Raw genomic sequence first — 19,406 nt, 5'->3', positions numbered from 1 at the left:
TTCCCGTTGTTATATCATCTCCTCTCAGACTTCAAGTTAATTTTCTTAGTCTTTATCATTTTGTTTTATCCTCTATTTTCGGTCGCAATTCGTCCTGATTCTATTTATGTTTATTTCTCCTTTTGTACGTCGTCCTGTTTTTATTTTATTTTACTTTTTCGTTTTATGTTCTTCCATTCAGTAAATCTCCGTATAGGCAAATAGCAACCATTGCGTCTTTCTCTTTCTCTCTCTCCCCTTTTCTCTTTCTTGAGGGGTCGATCGAGAGGGGGGGGGGGGGGGGTGGGGGGTTCACATTATACAAGCTATGCTTTTGAGTGAATCTCCCATTTCCACAGCTTTCTTCTAAATACTAAACTATAATTTGTCTACAAAAATATACGGTATTATCTTATATGTTAATTATCATTAATGTTTTGTATCAAAAATATTTGTTATTATGTACAAAAAAAATGATTTGTATCAATATTTATGTCATTTCTGTTGGAAATAAATGTGAATCTGAGGGGGGTTGGGAGGTAGAACATCACCATTTTTAATCTTTTTTTCTCTCTCTCAGTAATTTTGGAACATCAGATCATGTTGATATTTAATTTTATTAATTGTTGAAACCAAAGGTTGAAACGTATGCATCAGTGTCAGTGTTGAAATTGTATACCGGTAATTTATAATCGTGTTTTGAATAATTTGTAAAACTTGTTTATGGAATGTGTATTATGATTTGAGAGAATACAAAAAAAAAACTTTAGAGATTGATGCACTCTGGAGAACTTACATTTAACCGCTCAGCTCTGTTCGAAATATCATCCGAATCGCGAAAACTAACCGCTCAACGAACTCAATCCTGGAGCATCCGGGATCGATTGCTTAAGATTGGATGGAGCTGGAGCCCGGAAAGTGAAGGTAATTTGAGTGTGTAAATCACTGTATACAATTTGACGAATCATTTCAAATTTCGTGAAATAAGTTCTACATGCAAGATAAACGTTTTGGGGTGTAGCATTTTATGTAATGTGATCTAAAAGTGTGATACCCATTTCAGAATAGCGTTAGAATTGTTAGGTGCTCTGGCTCTGCTTATGACATGTTGTGTGGTCCCGTTCATTTAGTTTTGTGTTTGATTTCACTGTCGATCTGTCATTGCTGAGCTGAGTAGGCCTAGACAGGAATAACCGTCGTTTCTGGGGATTTATTCAACAATTTCTGACATTTTACTGTAATCCCCATTCACCGACGGTAAAGTGTCCGTGTGGGCTCCCATTCGTTATAACACCAGCACCTTTGTCCGACCAGATCGAGTCCAAAGCTGAGGTTCTATAACTCATCGAGGTTACAATCTAAGGATATAAAAACTAAACATTCAAAATAGTTAATTATTCTATTTTAACATTCTTTAAACGATATAAATGAAAATGCATGAAAATTATACTTTACCGATGTTTAGTTGGGTACGACACAGGAAAACAGGTCAAAATGGCAGCCAAACTATGAAATATTTACAAACGAACGGAGAGGGCGTCAACAATGTACGAATGTTATATCAATATTGCATTCCACCAGCAGACCTCCAAGGCAATAATACGATACGATACACTCACGAAGACAAACGATAATAGTTATAATCGCGATATATCGAGACATTAACGATAATGACTTCATTCAAGATGGCAACTTGCAAGATAAACCGTCAGGTCAGGAGAAAATGGCTTAGATGACAGATTTCTCAATCATCCAGTGGATTTTTTTATCAATAAATCCGGTCCAAGGTATGCAATTACTTAAATTATTTGTATTTCCCTGAATTTATATCATTAAATTTCGCTCAAAAAACAGTTTTAAATCGCGATCTATAAAACGCTAGTTCACTATACGTTGTCTGTAGCCACGGACCCCCAACCACTTCAGTCTATGTATGGTGAGTGGAGCCAACGCAGTTCAGTGGAACAACCAAAATACAGAGACTGAAGCTTTTGGTCTAGCCTAGGCCCTACTGGGGCATGGCATTAATTTTGGAGCAGAAGACCAGCATCAGCCATCACAAGAAGAGTAGACAGGAGGCAGAGAGTAAGCTAAGAATCACTCAGTAACGTGTGCTTACTCTCCGGGGAGCCAGGGATTGTACATGTGTCCCATTCAATTCATGTGTGTATGTGTACGGTATCTACCGCGAAACAAAAAGAAACTTGTTGTGCAGAGACAAGTAAAAATCATTCACTAATGTGTGCTTACTCTCCACGGAGCCAGGGATTGCGTCCCATTCATGTGTGTGTACTGTGTACCGCAAAAAATAAAATGAAACTTGTTGTGCAGAGTAAAAATCATTCACTAATGTGTGCTTACTCTCCACGGAGCCAGGGATTGCGTCCCATTCATGTGTGTGTACAGCGAATGGAAGTGCCCCCCCCCCCCCCCCCCCCCCCCGGCTATTTGACTACTTAGAAACCAGTTTTATGAGAGCTTCTTAAATTTGATGACATATCAGGAGAAAAAGCTGACAAGATATAGCTTTTGCTATTGTATATTTATTAATCACAAAATTGCCTAGTTTTAAAAGCAAATTTGTTTAAACTGCAGTTATTGTGATATATTGGGAAATACATATCTAAAAATGATAGCAGAGGCAAATATGCATCATATGTAAACCATGAAGACCAAAGGCAGAGTATTCAGTTAGAAAGTGAAATTATGGGTAGGCCTATGTAATTTCATAACTTAGAAATCACATGAGGACATTGTGATGGGTACCTTCGGGAATTGGAATATTGAATTTATGTATAAAACCAAGGAATTTTTTGTCAATGAAATAATTGATTCTGTTTATGATTCAAAACATGCAACAAAGAAGATATGAATCTGTAGACACTAAAACATGATTCAACAAATTCTACAGTAGAGATTAAATCTATCAAAATGTTGATAATGATTTGGAACAAAGAATGCGAGTCTGGTTATATATATCCTGACTTGGTCAGTATTCTTATCAATTTAGTAATTTTGTAAATAATTTTTTTTCACGTTTTACCAAGCAATTTTTTATCAGGGGACTTGTGGAGCTCTGATGCCTCTAACTCTATTCATGTTTTTTTTTTCAGCACACTTGTCCTTCATCAGACTTCTTTTTGTGTGTTGAGTCTTGATATTCTCCAAGATGACAGCAGAAAGAGACCAGTCTGTGCTGGCAAGCAGTGCTCGGTCAGCATCTTACAACATGGTACTTCAGGTAATTCACTGGCCTGTTTATATATTTCAATTGAAACACCTCTTCAAGAATACATCAGAAAATGTTTGACAAATTTTACACCAAGTATGAATAAATAATAACAGCATATTGAAATGATCAGATATGTATGCGGCATCATAAAAGATGAAAGAGAAGTGACTGCATTGTTTGTTGATTGTTATACTTTGGTGAAACACTTTTGCTTATATGGGGAAAAGGTCCAGTAATACTACAAGCATAAGTACAAAAAATGATATCAAAGCTGTTTAAAAGTGGAAAACATTTGTGAGTTAAAACATATTTCATGAAAAGGTACAGTTATGACAAGTATGAAAATAATCTAATTTTGGATGCTTGATTTGATTTTTGGTTGTAATTTCAGGAAAGAAAGTTTCTGGGCTATATTAATTTAATCATTTAATTTCAAACACTCCTATGTATTACAAGGACAAAGTGCCCTATGCCACATCACCATGCTGCCAATTTAATCAGTGTGCACACATCAAAATTATTGATTGATTATAACAGTATGCCTACTACATGTGTCTTTGACTTTCTAGTTTCTGGATATGTTACACTGTAATAAGAGATTGAGTAAACAAATCCTATATACATGTAGAATGAAGTATATTCTCAAAGTCTCTTATTCTTTGCCATTCTGTAAGTTGAAACTAGACAAACAAAGCATACCAACCAACGTGACAAAATGACACCATTTTGGGGTCAGAAAATTATATATCATATCTTAAGGATGTGACATATTTAAGAATTTTCTGAATTATCCTGGTGACTACCAAATTCTTCCTTCAAATAGAGTTACATGTACTACTAGGCTCATATAGGGGAGACCAGGGAGAAATGGGACATTTTTGCAAAATCGGGAAAGATTCCTTGCAACTTTTTTTTTTTTCAAGCTACACTGTACGCCATTATAGTATATAATGAATTATGTATTGCTACCCCTACATTATTCTATTTTGTGTGATTAATGATTTTTTTAAAGCCTTAATTTTGGGGTAACATGGGACACCCCGAGGTGCAATGGGACATCAAGAGGGACATATGAGCATATTGGACAAAATCTGACATATATGTGGGGTGAAATTGGACAATCACAATAGTAAATCAGTAAATCCTCACTGAGGAGATTGATGATAAAGCAAACAATTTTTAAAGAAAAGGCAAAATGATGGAACATCCTATTAGCAAATATTTTCATACAAGTCCATTGCAGTTCGCAAATGTATGAGCTGATGATTTCAGACACAAACTATTTCTTGCTCATTGCATGGAATATTTAGAAAATATTTTAACTCTTTACCCCAATAATGTGAATACGTGTATGGTATAACTCATTAAGCAACATGTAAAATTATGCAAGAAGTAATAAATTACTCTGATATATTAATCTCTCTTGTTTATCACAGCTTCAAATAAAGTATATGAAGCTTTATAATAGAGAGTTGCAGCATTTATTTTCAATATCTGAATGTTTTTATTCAATGTTAGGTGATGTTCCGTGTTGTTACATTCATGCTGAATGCCTTCATCATCAAGTATGGCTATGTGCATGAGGATATGTTAGGAGTCGTCAATGTTAGGTGAGTAACGCTGCACTCTACTTTCATTGATTTAATGTGTTTTTACTTAGCAATTTGGATTGACACATTGAAACCATATTAATTAATGAATTCTTCTGAATACAGGAATGCTGCCCGGATTATTTTCAATTTGGTAAAAATTAAACTAAATTAACTAATGGTTTGCAACGAATATAGAAATCAATATATCTGTTCTAATTTTATCAGTCTGTGGCCTGTGGGTAAATTTTAAGAAGAATTGGTCAACTTTTAACATTGCATTTCTATAAAATATGGTAGAGATATTTGTGTTTTTCCAATATTTTGAATATGATCATTGATATTTTTTCTCTTGACCCCTTTCAGTACATTGATGTACATGGTAACAATACTAAAATGATTATAACAGATGGCAAAAAATACTTGTTAATGGGTATGCGAGTCGTTACTAAAAAGAACTAATAATTTCCCTCTTCATCACACCAACTAATATTTTAACATATTTTTTTTTCTGCTACCTATTATTACATAAAGCTGTGTGATAGTAAGTGGAACTTTTTCTTTTCTTTTTAAAATTTAGATTGATGCTTCTATACTCCACCATACTTTTTATAGCTAGAGAGGCATTCCGCAGAGCTTGTCTTAGTCAGAGTAGTAAACACTACTGGCCACAAGTTATCAACCTTCTGTGGTGCTCGTGAGTATTTTTATATCCCAACGAGGGAAATGAGTATTATGTAAATGCAACTTCAAAACTTTTAGAATGTAAAAATGGACTGATGATCTTTCCCTTTTGTTTCTTTTACAGTTGCCTGATTTATGATGCATCATTTTCGGCAAATCTGAAAGTTTCATTTAGGTACCCCTTATTGATCAAATAACATTATTCTTTTGACATCAATTCTGCATCTTCAGTATAAAAACTCTGTAGTTGACATGATTATCCTATTCATTGTAGCTATTTTTTCCTGTGCTTCTTTTTACATTTGTCCTTCAGGTTTCCACTTGGTGTGGTATGTGCCACCGTGTTAAGTTATGTCTGGATAGCCTTATTATCTCATCCAGACCCTGAGATTGTTCCACATTACAATACTTCTGTCCTGGTCTTTGCCTTCTCAGCTGTGATTGAACTTGTAGCTGAACCTTTCTGGGTTGTTGGCCAGGCCATGCTTTTTGTTCGTCTCAAGGTAAATTAAGATTATTTTTGTGTTGGGCAATTCAACAGACATGACACTTCAGGGAGCTTCAAAGCATCATACTTTAAAATTTAAAGTAGTCAAACAGTTATTACTAAATATATCAGACACATTTAGTAAATTTTACAAAATGTTATTGAACAGTTTGAGGGAAACCTGATTGTACTGTCCAGAGTACTTGGAAATGTGAATGAATACCCCACTAATGCTAATCACGCTGACAAAAGGACATAGACCATGTAATGAAACGCTGAATTTCGTACATGGGGACGGGCACCCCACTGCGTTGAGTAAGTAAACTTGTGCACGTATGTAGCTTCATAAAATAAAACATCTTTTTTTTTCAAGGGAAAAATCCACTGATACATATAGCTAATTAATCATCCTCTGTGTCGTTAAAGCACATAGCATAAAATATGCGCAGATCATTAACTGCACAAACTGTGGAACGTCCTTAAATGTGGGAAATTTTGATTAACTTCCTATTTCTGTTTTTTGTTTGTCCCTGATCATTCTTCACATCCAGCAAACTCTTATTATAGAAACAGACAGCTGCATGTAGTCGAAATCTGACAAAAAAAAAAGAAACAAGAAACGAGTCCAACATGGATATTCTTGATGTTGGTTGTCTGCTCTATCTTTTCAGATACTCTCTTCACTAATGACTTAATGTGAAAAAAAATAATTGAAATATCGAACAAAACTTGCTCAGAGACTTCTATAAATGACTCAAAATTGTCTCATGGTACAGTCAAATTACCAAAATCTGAATGATCAACACAATATGCCTTGTTATGCAACATTAGTTGTGATGGATCATCCATAAAATGTATATTTTTGCAAGGCCTGCTTACAAGTCACACAACTGTGTTTTGCAAGTACTTTTTTTGGCAATGTACCCAGTTACATAAACTATCATTCTTCTGACATTGATCTTCAATGATACCTACATCATTACAGAAACTAACAAACTCATCTTCATTTGGTTCTGTACCATCATCTAAACATACTGGATTTGATTGTGTTTTCTTGTGTGTTGCCAATTTGAAAAGTCATCCTCATCCACTTCACAATTCTGGCCACCCATAGGTGCCATCATTTTGGAGCACATTACTTGCTTCAGAGCTGCTCTGAACTCATTTGCAGTTGGGTTGTCTCTGTGCTCTCCTCTGTTTCTAATGATAGAGAACAGATTCTCCAGGCAATCTTGGTTGAGCCTATTTGTTAACAAAAACTTAAAAGTTGTCATTGCTGGTTAACTCCTCAAATATTTGAATAATGCACACATAGTCAACACCCATCCAATCAAGCAAGCTATTCTTTCTTTAGAACCTTCTTTAACTCGCCATTTCTTTATCCGCTCTATACAATCTTTCCAAAAATTAACATGCACTGAACATAGTTTGACAGTTCGTCTGTGAATTTTGGTATCCTTCAAGCTTCTAGAGTTGAATGAATCAAATAAGTTATCCATTTTTTCCAAAAATTTCAGCGATATATGCTGTCTCTGATGGCAACTTTCCAAGCGCAGAATATGTTAATATACCTGATGCAACACTGTTACTGAAGACTTGGGAAGCAAGACATACCCTCATAGCTGAAAAATGTGGGAGCTCTATGTGCTTTGATGTCAACTTTGGTGCCATTCTGAGGGGTAACCTTAAATCATGATTATAAAATTCTTTATTATAATTCAACTTAATTTCATATCCATAAACAATAAAATATATGTGTTTCGAACACTTCAAGAAATGAGGGGGATCAAACATACAATACATTTTCTGGATATTGCCTGCATCTGTCTTCGAATAAAAATAGGGCTTGTTTGGATTTACCCCCAACTTTGCAAATATCTTTTGATTATTTGACCCCTGATCACAGAGAACTATCTTAATAGTAAAACCTGCCTCTTCAAGTTTTTTTTTTACACATTCAAGTAATAGCATCTTCTGTGTGCTGCCAGGTGTAGCTGAATTAGGGTACAAATATCCCACTGGTTGCTTCCATTTACTTGCTATCCCTCTCACCATGAAAACAAGTGCTTGTGGCAATATTTTTTGTTCGTCCTTAAGAACCAAAGTACTTCATACCTTCAATGATATCCTTGTGAAAGTCAGAGTAAAGTCCTGCTTGTAGACTCATCTCATCAATAGTAAGTACACAGATCTTGTCCCTTGCATTCAATGTTTTTGCTTTTTTGGCCAACATGTCAAATGTGGTTTGACTAAACCCAGGTTGAACTCTTTCCTGCTCTAACCACCTCATGTGGGACCATTTATGGGGTAGAGCAAAAATCTTTTGGCAAAACCTGTATGCACTGGGACTTTGACAATGAAGAGAAAATGCCATCAGTTTATCCTGCTCTGTATACCTCCTCCCCTTCAGACGTTGCTTCCCTGTTCGTAACTGGCTCACAAAAAAAATTTAATGCTGTGTTATCTAGATATTTTGAAGCATTTGAAATAACAAAAGATCTATAATAAGGCTAACGCCTAAAAACTGTACAGTTGCAATACACTACACCATTCACATGACAACAGACAATAAACACACATCAAATCTCTGGTAGGCCTATGTGTGTAGACCCTGACTTATGATCTACCTTATCTATCTTATCTATCTACCTTATATATGGACCAATTTAATTGTTGTAATGAATTCCACAGTTATATAAGTCATCGACAAATATTAATGATTGTCAGTCCCATAAAAACATTAAAATTTAAATCCAGAAAAATCCAATTATTTACAAAAATGTCAGCATACCTTTGCTTGTCTGTTGGAAATCTAAAGTACTGCAAATCTGGCCTTTTCTGAGAAATGTTTGAGCAATTTACAACGGAGCAAGCCACTATGGGCTCCCCCCTTTCAACGTGCTCGCCATTGTATTTTTTAATTTGCCGCACACTATGCCGCACCAAAATAAACTAAAGTTTACTTACTCAACGCTCTTGGGCACCCTTCCCCATGAAGAAAATTGAGCGTTTCAAAAAATCACCAAAGTGTCTGATCTTCCCCTTGTAGTATCTTTGACAAAACTGACTCCAGGCTGACCAACGCTATTGCGTTATGACATGCCATTGATTGGTTTGGATTCAGTTTCATTGGTGTGACTGTATCATAAAGGGGACCTCCCTGAGATCACTTGTCTACAATATAACCACCATGCTGTATTTTCACTCTCCCATCATCAAGAAAAAGTAATCTGAATAGCAAATTTGATGCCAATCAAGTATTTGCATTTATATTACTTCGAAATCAAAGTGAGTTGTTAATCATATATTCACAGATGTTGATCTAGTAAATTATTGTATAGTTAGGCAAGCCAAACATTGTGAAATGATGAGAATTATCTGTAAACTTAAAATGTTGGAAATTGCCAATGCAGAGAAAGACAAGTTAGCATAGTTATTCATTATAGCTTGGAAAATGACCCACTCATTGACAAATGCTATGCTTATTTTTACTTATTACTGAGTAATTTGTAATTTCTATCAGAATGATTTGACAAATTCTAGTATTCACATCTTTATAAACACCTAGTTGTTCATTTTGTTAGATTTTGTCTGAACTCTTATTTGTGATTACTTTGACAAATAGTATGTTATTGTCGTTTATATTTCATATACCAGGTTGTGATTGAAGGGATTGCTATAGCATTCCGATGTTCATTGACTGTCTTTCTACTTCTTATTAATCCTCATATTGGTGTCACAGCTTTTTGTGTTGCTCAGGTAAGTTAAAAACAAAGAAATTTGGTACTCATCTTGCACTATGTATAAAGACAAATTAATTGACTCTTCAGTAAACTTTGTACTATTTGTCTTTTTTTTCAGAATCATGAAATACAAAGAGTCAGTCAGCTTAGCACACTCGTACTGAAATCAATATATCATAGACCATGACTCCTGGACATCATTAAAATCAAGATTACACACATGGAATTAAATTGGAAATATGTGTCTCTAAAACCTTATCAAGACTTTTGTATTATTATTCAAATTTACTCAATTAGATATTTTATCAAATGAAAACCAAAATAGGGCATGTCCATACATGACATCATTTAGAAAATCTTTGAAAAGTTTTCTTTCTGAAAAAAAAAGAAGTAGGCATACAGTAAATAAAAATCACATGTTTGAAATTTGTTATTTGTGTGAACTTTCCTGAAACAAATCATGGATATTTGTATTTACGTGTAAATGATGGTAATCCAGGACCCATTACACAGAGATGTGCAATCTTCCGCAAATTAGCAATGGCCAATAAGGATTACTGTTGCATCTTCATTTGTTCAAATGTCTGATCAGTAACCAATCAGAAATGATGTTTCAAATTCACACTTTTCACACATCTTTGTGTGGTAGGGCCCAGCTGGAATCAAGTCCAGAAAAAAAATGGCAAATTTTGTCATCTTTATTTCTATGTGTATATCTAATGTACTGGTCTCAGTTCATAAACTGCTACTATTTTATCATATTTCAGATTGTGTACAGCTATGTCTGTGTATTCCTATACTTCCTTTACTTCTCCAACTATGCCACGTTCCTTTCCAAGAAAGATGATACATTTCCAATGAAAGAAGCCAGAGATTTCTTTCCCCGCCATCTTCCAGACAAGGTATATAAGATAAAGAGATGGGGTAGGTTAAAACATTTTAACTTTTGTGTAAGATGAGTTATAACTGCCATACTGTTTAAATACAAAGATTTCAACAATTTTCAATAAGGTGCATTATCTCTACACCAGGGGCCCATTGCAGAAAGACTTGCGATCAAACGCAACTCAAAAAATCTTGCGCAACTTGATTTTCAGCCTATGAGGCACCCGTATTCGGGACTTGCGCTTGATATTCTGACTTGGGGAAGGAGAAGGGGAAATGAGCTTTTGTTATACCAATATTGTATTATATACAATAATATGTACTGCATCACAGAATAAAATATTTCTATAAAATACAATATTCATTTTGTTCAAATAACATACATTAGGACATCACTGCACTTTATCAATACTAGTCATTGACTTATGAAATAATATCCAACACTAAACCTGCTGTACATTTTAATCAAATAATGCACCTCTCATTTTTCAAGCACATAATGTTGATAAATTATGAATATTTTTGTTTTTATTGTTGATGGCAGCCTTGGACGAGTCCAGAGTTGGCCAGATTGACTTGGAGTTTCTTCAAGCAAGGATTCCTAAAGCAGCTTTTAACTGAAGGCAAGTATTTTTGATGATTCATACGAATGTGACCTGTTCTAGACAGTTCATTTGGAATTCTAAATAGTACAAGACAACACATATTTGTTAATTTATGAAATGGATTTTAGTAGGTATTTCCAAGTAAATTTTTTTCTTCACACTTCAAGAGAATCCATAAAAACAAAACAAACAACAGCAACCCCTTCCCCCTAAAAAATAATGATGAAGTGAAAATTGTGCTGAATAATGGAATCAGTGATTTAGTAATGTCTTTAACAGAAAAGAAATATCAGAAACTATGTTTATATCTTTGTTTATGGCATAGATGTTAGTCATAAAAAATATTTTGAAAAGACAATGTCTTTGCAATGTTTCATTTACCCCATATTTTCTGTATGCATTGGTTATTTGTAGGTGAACGCTATGTGATGACCCTATTGAATGTGCTGAGTTTCAGTGATCAAGGAATCTATGATGCAGTAAACAATCTGGGTGCATTAGCTGCTAGGTTCATATTCTTGCCCATAGAAGAGAGTGGTTACCTATTCTTTGCACAAACACTGAAGAGGGGCCAGGGCTTCAAGCAACAAGATAAGGTACATATCTCTGGATTCTGATTCACAGATTTATGTGATTATGTTTATTGCCTCTCCTAAAGAGGGAAGTAATTTCCATTTCTCTGCATAAAAACTTCGCAATGATGATTTTGTGCTCCCTTAACTTATCTATCTTCTTGAACAAAAAAATTACATCTATGTTTGTCAAAAGTACTGAATTTAATTGTTGATGCTCTTTATTAATAGTTTCTTGTATAGATAAGTGATCATCATGGACTAATGCAGTTCTTTGATATTCTCTTTGTCTTCAGGATTCTATTGAGTTAGCCTCCAAAGTGTTACAGAGTCTGCTAAAGTTTGTTGTTCTTATTGGATCCATCATTCTCATCTTTGGCTATGCCTATTCCTACCTCCTTCTAGACCTGTATGCTGGTCCTGTCCTAAGTTCCCCACCAGGTAGGTCCAAAATCAGGTGCGGGTCAGGGGGGGGGGGGTGGGTAGTGGACCTGTACTGATTGGCATGGATACTGTCATTATTATTTTGGATATGTTGAGAAATAATCAACCTTGTTTTCTTACCACAGATAATTTTTCTATTTTTACTTCACTTCACTGGCCATGATAATTTGGGAGCATTACATGTATGTTTTTCATATGTATAAAAAAAAAATTGACAAATCAATGAGGAAGATCCCATGTATAGGGGGCCAGACTTACATATTTTTACTTTTTAGGATTTACCCCTGGTATGAAGTGATAGTAAACTCTGCTATTGCTTACAGCTGAGGCCAAAGGTTTACATGCACCCATGGAATTCAGTGAAGTTTGTTGACTTGCTAAACTTTGTAAGATTATTATATCTTCAGAAGTATAAACACTACCATTACAAAATTTGGTATCACATGAAAGAGCATATTAAGCTCTTTCACATGATTGGGATGACGTTGGGATTAAAGTATATTTCAGGTGGAATTTCCTTTGAAGGAAAAAAAGCAATATTCATGCCAAATTGATTCTATTATATTTTCAAACATTGTTTCATAGAAACATATAGATGCCAAATCTATGATTTATATTACATTTTCTATCATGATATGTCATCACTGAACAAAAAAGTGTAATTTGAAATATTTGTGTTGAGAAGTACCTAGCACAAATATGAAATGTTTTTGTCAAGTTTTTGTTTTTGATTTGTCTAAAATATGAAGATTTTAGGGGAAAATGACACCTAAATATTTTTTCAGCTCCTGATGAAAAAGCAATCTGATAAAGGGGCATGACATACTTATTTGTTTGATATCGAATTTTTCATAATAGCACAAATATTTCATAAGATACAGTAAATTTGATGATGTTTGGAAAGTGTCAACTTTTCTTTGAATTTCCTGGGTGTATGTAAACTTCTGGCCTCAACTGTACTCACATGCTACTGCATTTTCTAGACTTCACATCTGGTCCCATTCCAAGTTCCTTGCAAGATAGTCCTTAACAGAAACACTCGATTATGAATGGCTGATTATAAAAGTACTGCTCAAAATAATTTTAATATCCAAATGTGATTTTGAGATTGGTATGACTATTAATGTTAATTCACATTATTCTTTTAGGTCCCAAGCTCCTACGTTGGTTCTGCGTCTATGTTCTACTGATTGCTATTAATGGAACCACAGAGTGTTTTGTGTTTGCTGCTATGAGTCAACATGATGTAGACAGGTAAATAATGTTTATGTTTTATTAATCAGGTGTTACACAAAGAGATACACTTAATGTGTACAATTAATTGTAACTTTTTGTGCATGGTTTGCCATAGACTTCATTGTACGATTGATCATATTTTTTTTATGTTTAAGGGCTCAGGTCATCTGTAATTGTAATTGGGGGTGTTGCAAGATATTTTTTTGCATATGATTGCAAATATCAAATACAAATATATCATTATCCTGTTGCTTGATCAGGCCAATGATCAGTTGTAAATTAGAAATTCATTTGATCGATTGCAATCTTCTTGAAATGCCCTTTAGGATGCATCCCATGTGATTGTTTGTTCAAATATTCATCCTACCTGTAAATTTTTGTCTACTTACAGATATAATACCAAGATGCTTGGGTTTTCACTCGTCTTTCTTTCATCTTCATGGTACCTTACCAAAACTATTGGTAGTGTAGGCTTCATCTTAGCTAACTGTCTCAACATGTTGGCAAGAATTATACACAGGTAAGTCCTAGTCCTGTAGTCCATCAACCCATGAAAGTTCTTTAGTTTGAGATATTTTACAATAATTTAAGCCTCAAACTTGTATAATATGAAGGTCTTGAAGATTTGTTATGTTGTTGATAATGGTTAGGTACCTGGTAAAATTGGTGTTGGAAATTGTTTGTTCTGAACATAAATTGAAATCATCACAGACTTATTACTGTTACTGGATGATAATAGTAATAATTAGCTGATTTCATGCTTGCATTCTTAATTATTTCTCAATACACTGTACAACAAGACTGTATCCTATTCAATTAATGTAAAAGTTATGAAAGTAAGTGCAAAATATATAAATATTATATTATATTTAACACTTCTTTAATAGTTCAGCAGTCAGTTTTCTTTTGTAACATGATGTATACATTGTATGGCATAAGTTAGGGAAGAAGATTGAATGGAGTTGCAAAAATACAAAATGATTTCAATTTTTTGAACAAAATTATGAACATCTTTGTTAGAAGATACATTATGAAGAAAAAATTACATTATTAGACATAAACGAGTGAAGAAAGTAAATGAAGTTAACATAGATGTTTGAAAAATAATTCTTCAAATTTTGTTGAGGCTACATGAAAAGGTAGTGTGTTCCAAAGGATGACTCAGAAATGTGCTGCTGTACAAATAAGTATCAGTTCATGGGACTAGCGCAAAGTTGTAGAATGATTTTGTCAAGTTGGATTTTGTCATTATCGACGTTACCCATCAATTTATTTGTTCTTCAAATGTTGTGCTTCAGATTATATAAATCAACTAGGGTGTCAAAATGTTCAAGTTTCTTTGATTCCTTGACTCCTAATAAAATTGTTAAATTTCTGAATATTTTCTTTCACATTTTTTTTTCTACAGCCAGTCATACAATCATCCCATCATACAATTATCCCTGATATTCTTAAAATTGTTTCAAAATAATTACAATTTTATCTGTATTTGAATGTTTATCAAATTAATAATCACAGTATGTTCATTCATTCATTTAAAGTTCCATGTTCTTTTTTTTCTTTTCAGTATATATTTCATCGCTAAGTTCTACTCTGGGAGTCCATTCAAGCCTCTGAAAGGCTTGATACCATCAGTATATGTTCTAATCACACTAGCATTTTCCTGGCTAATCACAACCATGTCAGAAGTAAGTCCATATCACCTCGTCTACAATATTTTTTTTGTACTTTTTTGTTGAACAATTATTCTCTTTTATGATTTACAAACTTATGTAAAACACATTCTGTCACCGTAAAATACTCTCACTCTTGTCAGTTTTATAGGTAATATGTAAAAATTGAAATGAGCAAGTCCATCTACCTTTTTTTTCTCTCTATCTCTGCTTCTCTTTCTCTTCCTCCTCCCCCCCCCCCCTCTCTGTAATTTATTTTGAACATGTGTAACAAGTAAATGGTTTCTGACATGTTTTACCACTCATTATAGAAGAATTTTGTTTTCATGGCATCTCTTTATAGATCATGAAACCAATAGGGAAAAAATATTTTATGGAGGGTATTAAGAATTTGTTATTGTGAGAAAGAATTATTATTTCTTTTCCTGTTGAAGCTATATCAAGTGAATAATTTGTTAATCAATTTGTGTATTCCCAGCTGAAGTACAAGCAGACAACATGGTCGCATCGATTCACCCACATAGGCATTGGTGGTGCCTGCCTCCTAGGTGTCTTGATAGTCATCATCTTCACAGAAACCCAACTTGTCTCCTTCATCAGGGAGCAATGGAAAGAGAGAAGGAAAGCTATAGAAAAGAGGAGATCAAAACCAAAGGAAGAGGACGAGGAGAGATATGAAGATGAAACTATACCTGGAAAGGAGAAGGTACAGTGAGTGCAGCTAGGACTCTTTAAAGTTGTGAATTTGGTCAGAGAATAGAGATGGAATGGTCAGAGAGAGAGAGACCAAAGAAAGTGACAGAATGACATAGGAAAAAGAAGAGACGACGAACAACATGATTGACTATAGATTATAAGTGGAAGGTACAAAAAGCATGGTTGAGAAGTCTGGAATGTATGAAAATGGAAGCATGTGAAAGGAATGCTCAACACAATCCCACTGTGGAGGAAAAGAGTGAAGAAAAAAGGTGAAGATACACTCTAATGAGAGCAAGGTATAATGAATGAAGCAACGGATATGAGAAATTTAAGGACCAAAAAAAATTGAAATCCACTGGATTGCCTGCCTAATCTATAATCAAATTGTGTTAAACACAACACATATAACGTAGTAATATGTATGCTTTTTCCTCACTGTAAGAATTGCAAGGATATCGCTTGTGGTGATGGGATGACAATTTTGGGTGAAAGAACATTTTTTTAGGAAACTGTTCAAATTGCATTACATTTTGTGTAATTGTCCTTTCTTACTAGAATAATTCTTAAAAGAAATTGTGAAATAATGTAATCATGATGATCAAGAGTATTATTGATATTGCTTGTTTTCATATTTTGATAATCATAATCTTCTCTTCTGAAAAGACTTGTTCTCATCTACATTCCATTTTGTCACACAATATTAATAATACAGAAGAGAAAACAAATCTCAAGTAAAGACAATGGCCTCATGTCTTGTAGATATTTGGCTTTCCGCTTCATATTTCTAACTTACATCATTTGCTCATTTGAATTGAGCCCTGTACTTTATCTTTGGGTATTTTGTAGAGTCTTCTATGGACTGATTCAATCTCCTTTCTGATGATTTGAAGTTGTTAGACATTCAGTAGTTAATCAATTATGTCAAATATCTATTTCTATTGCTTTTGTAATACTTTCTGTTCAGGGTGTTCATGGGTTTCTATTTTTTTGTTATTTCAGATGTCTGTCAGATTTTTTTTACAAGTTTTTATAGTTCTGCAGTCAATATTTATTCAGACTTTAAAACCAAATCCAGGGGTAAGCTTTTTTTAAGAAATGAAAATTCCATTGTGCCAATTTTTAAAGAAGTTGTTAACCCAAAACTTTTCTTAATGATTTAATTGTCCCAGCTAATTATTGTTGTTAAATTCTGCTGCCAAGCCTTGTCTAACTTAGCATTAGCATTTAGTCTTTATGTAAATGTAAACTTTGTAATCAGATAGTGAGATACTATTCTTGAAGTTAAGATTTACAGATAACCACTTTGTATTTTTTGTTCTAGAAATATTTTGCAGAAGTTCATTGTTCCAGATACTATGTTGAACTATCTGAATACTGGCATCTATCCAAATCTTACACATACCACAAAAATGTTCCTACTTGTTCTTATTGAATCATAGTTATGCAAATAAATTATGTTAGCTTATTATTAACTTCCTAATGCTTTATTTATTTATTTTTTTATCATTAAGAGTGTGTGGAGCTCAATGCTCTGTGCAAAGGTTGTTTTTATTCTAACTTTATTAACATGCATTTAATGCATTTTCAATGTTTGTTAATTCTCAAAGTACTTACATTCAAACTTTTATTACAATTTTATATAGCAATAGACATGATCACAGAATGTTTTCAAACAAATAGAATTGAAGTACTTACATTAACATATTAATCTTTTGCGTGGAAACTTTCAAAATATTACCATTGTGCCTTCTAGATTATTCTAGGTGATGAAGTAAATTCTTGTAGTAGAATATATAAAAGCATTTCAACTCACAGATTAGATTCTACATCAGATAAAAAATTACAGAGTTTATTCCCATGTAACTTCTTTATTTGTTGATTATTTCTCTCACTAAGTTTTTGTTATCAAAGACCATTAGTGTTTGCATTCATTCGATTTTACCTGTATTATTTTGAAGACTTAAAATTTAACTCTTTATACTCTTTTGCCTTAATGTTTATTTTATGCAAACAAACTTTGTTAATGTAAACTAAAGGCACCTTTTAAGTTCAGCTACTAACTTGGGTTGCAATGTGTTTTGTGATGTTTAGCTAAATCAGTGTTATATGAACAACATTTCAAAATGAAACCAATGTGAATTCAGAATGAGAGCATTTCTATGAAAGACATGATGACTATTATTAATGCCATGATGAAAAGTTCAGGTGTTCATGTTTATGTATGTGTCAAAGATTTTTCATCACATTTCAATTAATGTTGGTTGTATATATCAATATTTACTTTACACATCCAAATAAAGAATGAAAAAGGATTCAAAATTGGAAGTGTATACAGACAGCAAAAAGAACAAGTGTTTGATTTATTGTCATCAATTATTTTGGTGGTTCTTCTATTCCTCTTATTGTTTGTCATAAAATGTGATGAAAATTAAAGGATGAATTTCATCATATTTTGTTATGTTACTCTTTGAACAGGATGTCTTTAAATCGATTTAAAACTCAGAATTCCTGTCTTGCATCGTTAAAAAATTGTTTGTCTGAAATGTTTAGATTTGAAATGTAAAGCTTTGAAAGCTTGCTTTTTGTTTTCTTTATTTAGTCACCAAGGAGTGGTGGCTAGAAACGGATTTTTATTTTTCTACATCCAAAATGTGTTGATTAAAATATTGCACCAGATAAATGTTATTGTGCAAGTGGCTTTCTATTTCTCTCACCCTATCACCCCCCCCCCCCAAAAAAAAAAGAGAAAGAAGAAGCAAAGACGATGATTAGCTTTAATTCCATTGGGGGATTTTTTGGCTGGGTGGTCTGTTTTTTTGCAAGTAATTGTACATTTGTCCTTTGAGAATAACCAAAGGATTTAGAACAAACTTCACAATTTCACAGTGTTGAATAAGCGGTGTGTATATCTCTCCACCTATATATCCATCCATCCATTTATCTATCTCTCTATTCCATCTATCTATCTGTTCCATCCATCTATCTTTCTTTTGATATATTCATCTTTCGATCTATCTACTTATCTATCTATTCAATCTATCTATTTTTTTATCCTTTGATCTGTCTGTCTTTCTATATATCAATCTATCCAATCTATTTATTCCATCTATCTATATATTTATCTATCTATATGTCTATCTATCTATATATCTATCTGTCTGCTCAACCTAGATGCTGTTATATCATGAATCTGCACAATAGAAATTATTTGAAAAAAATAATATCAGTTTCCCCTCAAGTTTTCTTAATTTATCTCAAAAGGAACACAGTATTTAGATAAATAGCAGTTATTTTTTTTTATCTATTTCTGAAAAGAATGAGGGCTAATTCCCCGCCTGATTTTCAAGCTCTCTTGCATTAAATATATATATATATTTGACTGAATGAATAGATAAGAGAGATGGGGAGAGACATGGACAGATGGTGAGGTTACTTAACAGAAATAGATATGTAGAAAAGATGAAAAAAAAAGTTATCTTCTATTCCATTTCAATTTCGGGCCCTATAAACCCTACATTTTAATCTCTCTTTCCAAACTTCACTGAGAATTTTTTTTTGAAGAGTAAAAGTTTCACGTT

At 33.5% G+C, this 19,406-nt stretch overlaps 1 protein-coding gene across 1 annotated transcript; it reads left to right on the top strand.

The window, feature by feature from the left end:
* Positions 1-827: 827 nt before the first annotated feature.
* On the top strand, positions 828-17,839 carry LOC121410673 (protein RFT1 homolog). The gene is made up of 14 exons (XM_041602909.1): positions 828-903; positions 3,093-3,220; positions 4,730-4,821; positions 5,381-5,497; positions 5,798-5,987; positions 9,629-9,730; positions 10,482-10,616; positions 11,144-11,222; positions 11,619-11,800; positions 12,073-12,217; positions 13,369-13,474; positions 13,848-13,976; positions 15,024-15,144; positions 15,608-17,839. Exons 2-14 carry the CDS (start codon positions 3,149-3,151, stop codon positions 15,842-15,844), a joined length of 1,707 nt encoding a protein of 568 aa, XP_041458843.1. The 5' UTR covers positions 828-903; positions 3,093-3,148; the 3' UTR covers positions 15,845-17,839.
* The last annotated feature ends 1,567 nt before the right edge of the window (positions 17,840-19,406 follow it).

This window comes from Lytechinus variegatus, chromosome 3, assembly GCF_018143015.1.
Source record: "Lytechinus variegatus isolate NC3 chromosome 3, Lvar_3.0, whole genome shotgun sequence".
NCBI lineage: Eukaryota > Metazoa > Echinodermata > Echinoidea > Temnopleuroida > Toxopneustidae > Lytechinus > Lytechinus variegatus.
Note: the sequence above shows the minus strand (reverse complement) of the source record. Positions and strands in the feature narration are given on the sequence as shown.

Excerpts from the sequence above, each read along its gene's own strand:
- LOC121410673 (XM_041602909.1), top strand. The coding sequence starts at position 3,149 with ATGACAGCAGAAAGAGACCAGTCTGTGCTGGCAAGCAGTGCTCGGTCA. Across the intron at positions 9,731-10,481 it reads CAGCTTTTTGTGTTGCTCAG|ATTGTGTACAGCTATGTCTG; the intron begins GTAAGTTAAAAA and ends ATCATATTTCAG. Across the intron at positions 13,475-13,847 it reads AGTCAACATGATGTAGACAG|ATATAATACCAAGATGCTTG; the intron begins GTAAATAATGTT and ends GTCTACTTACAG.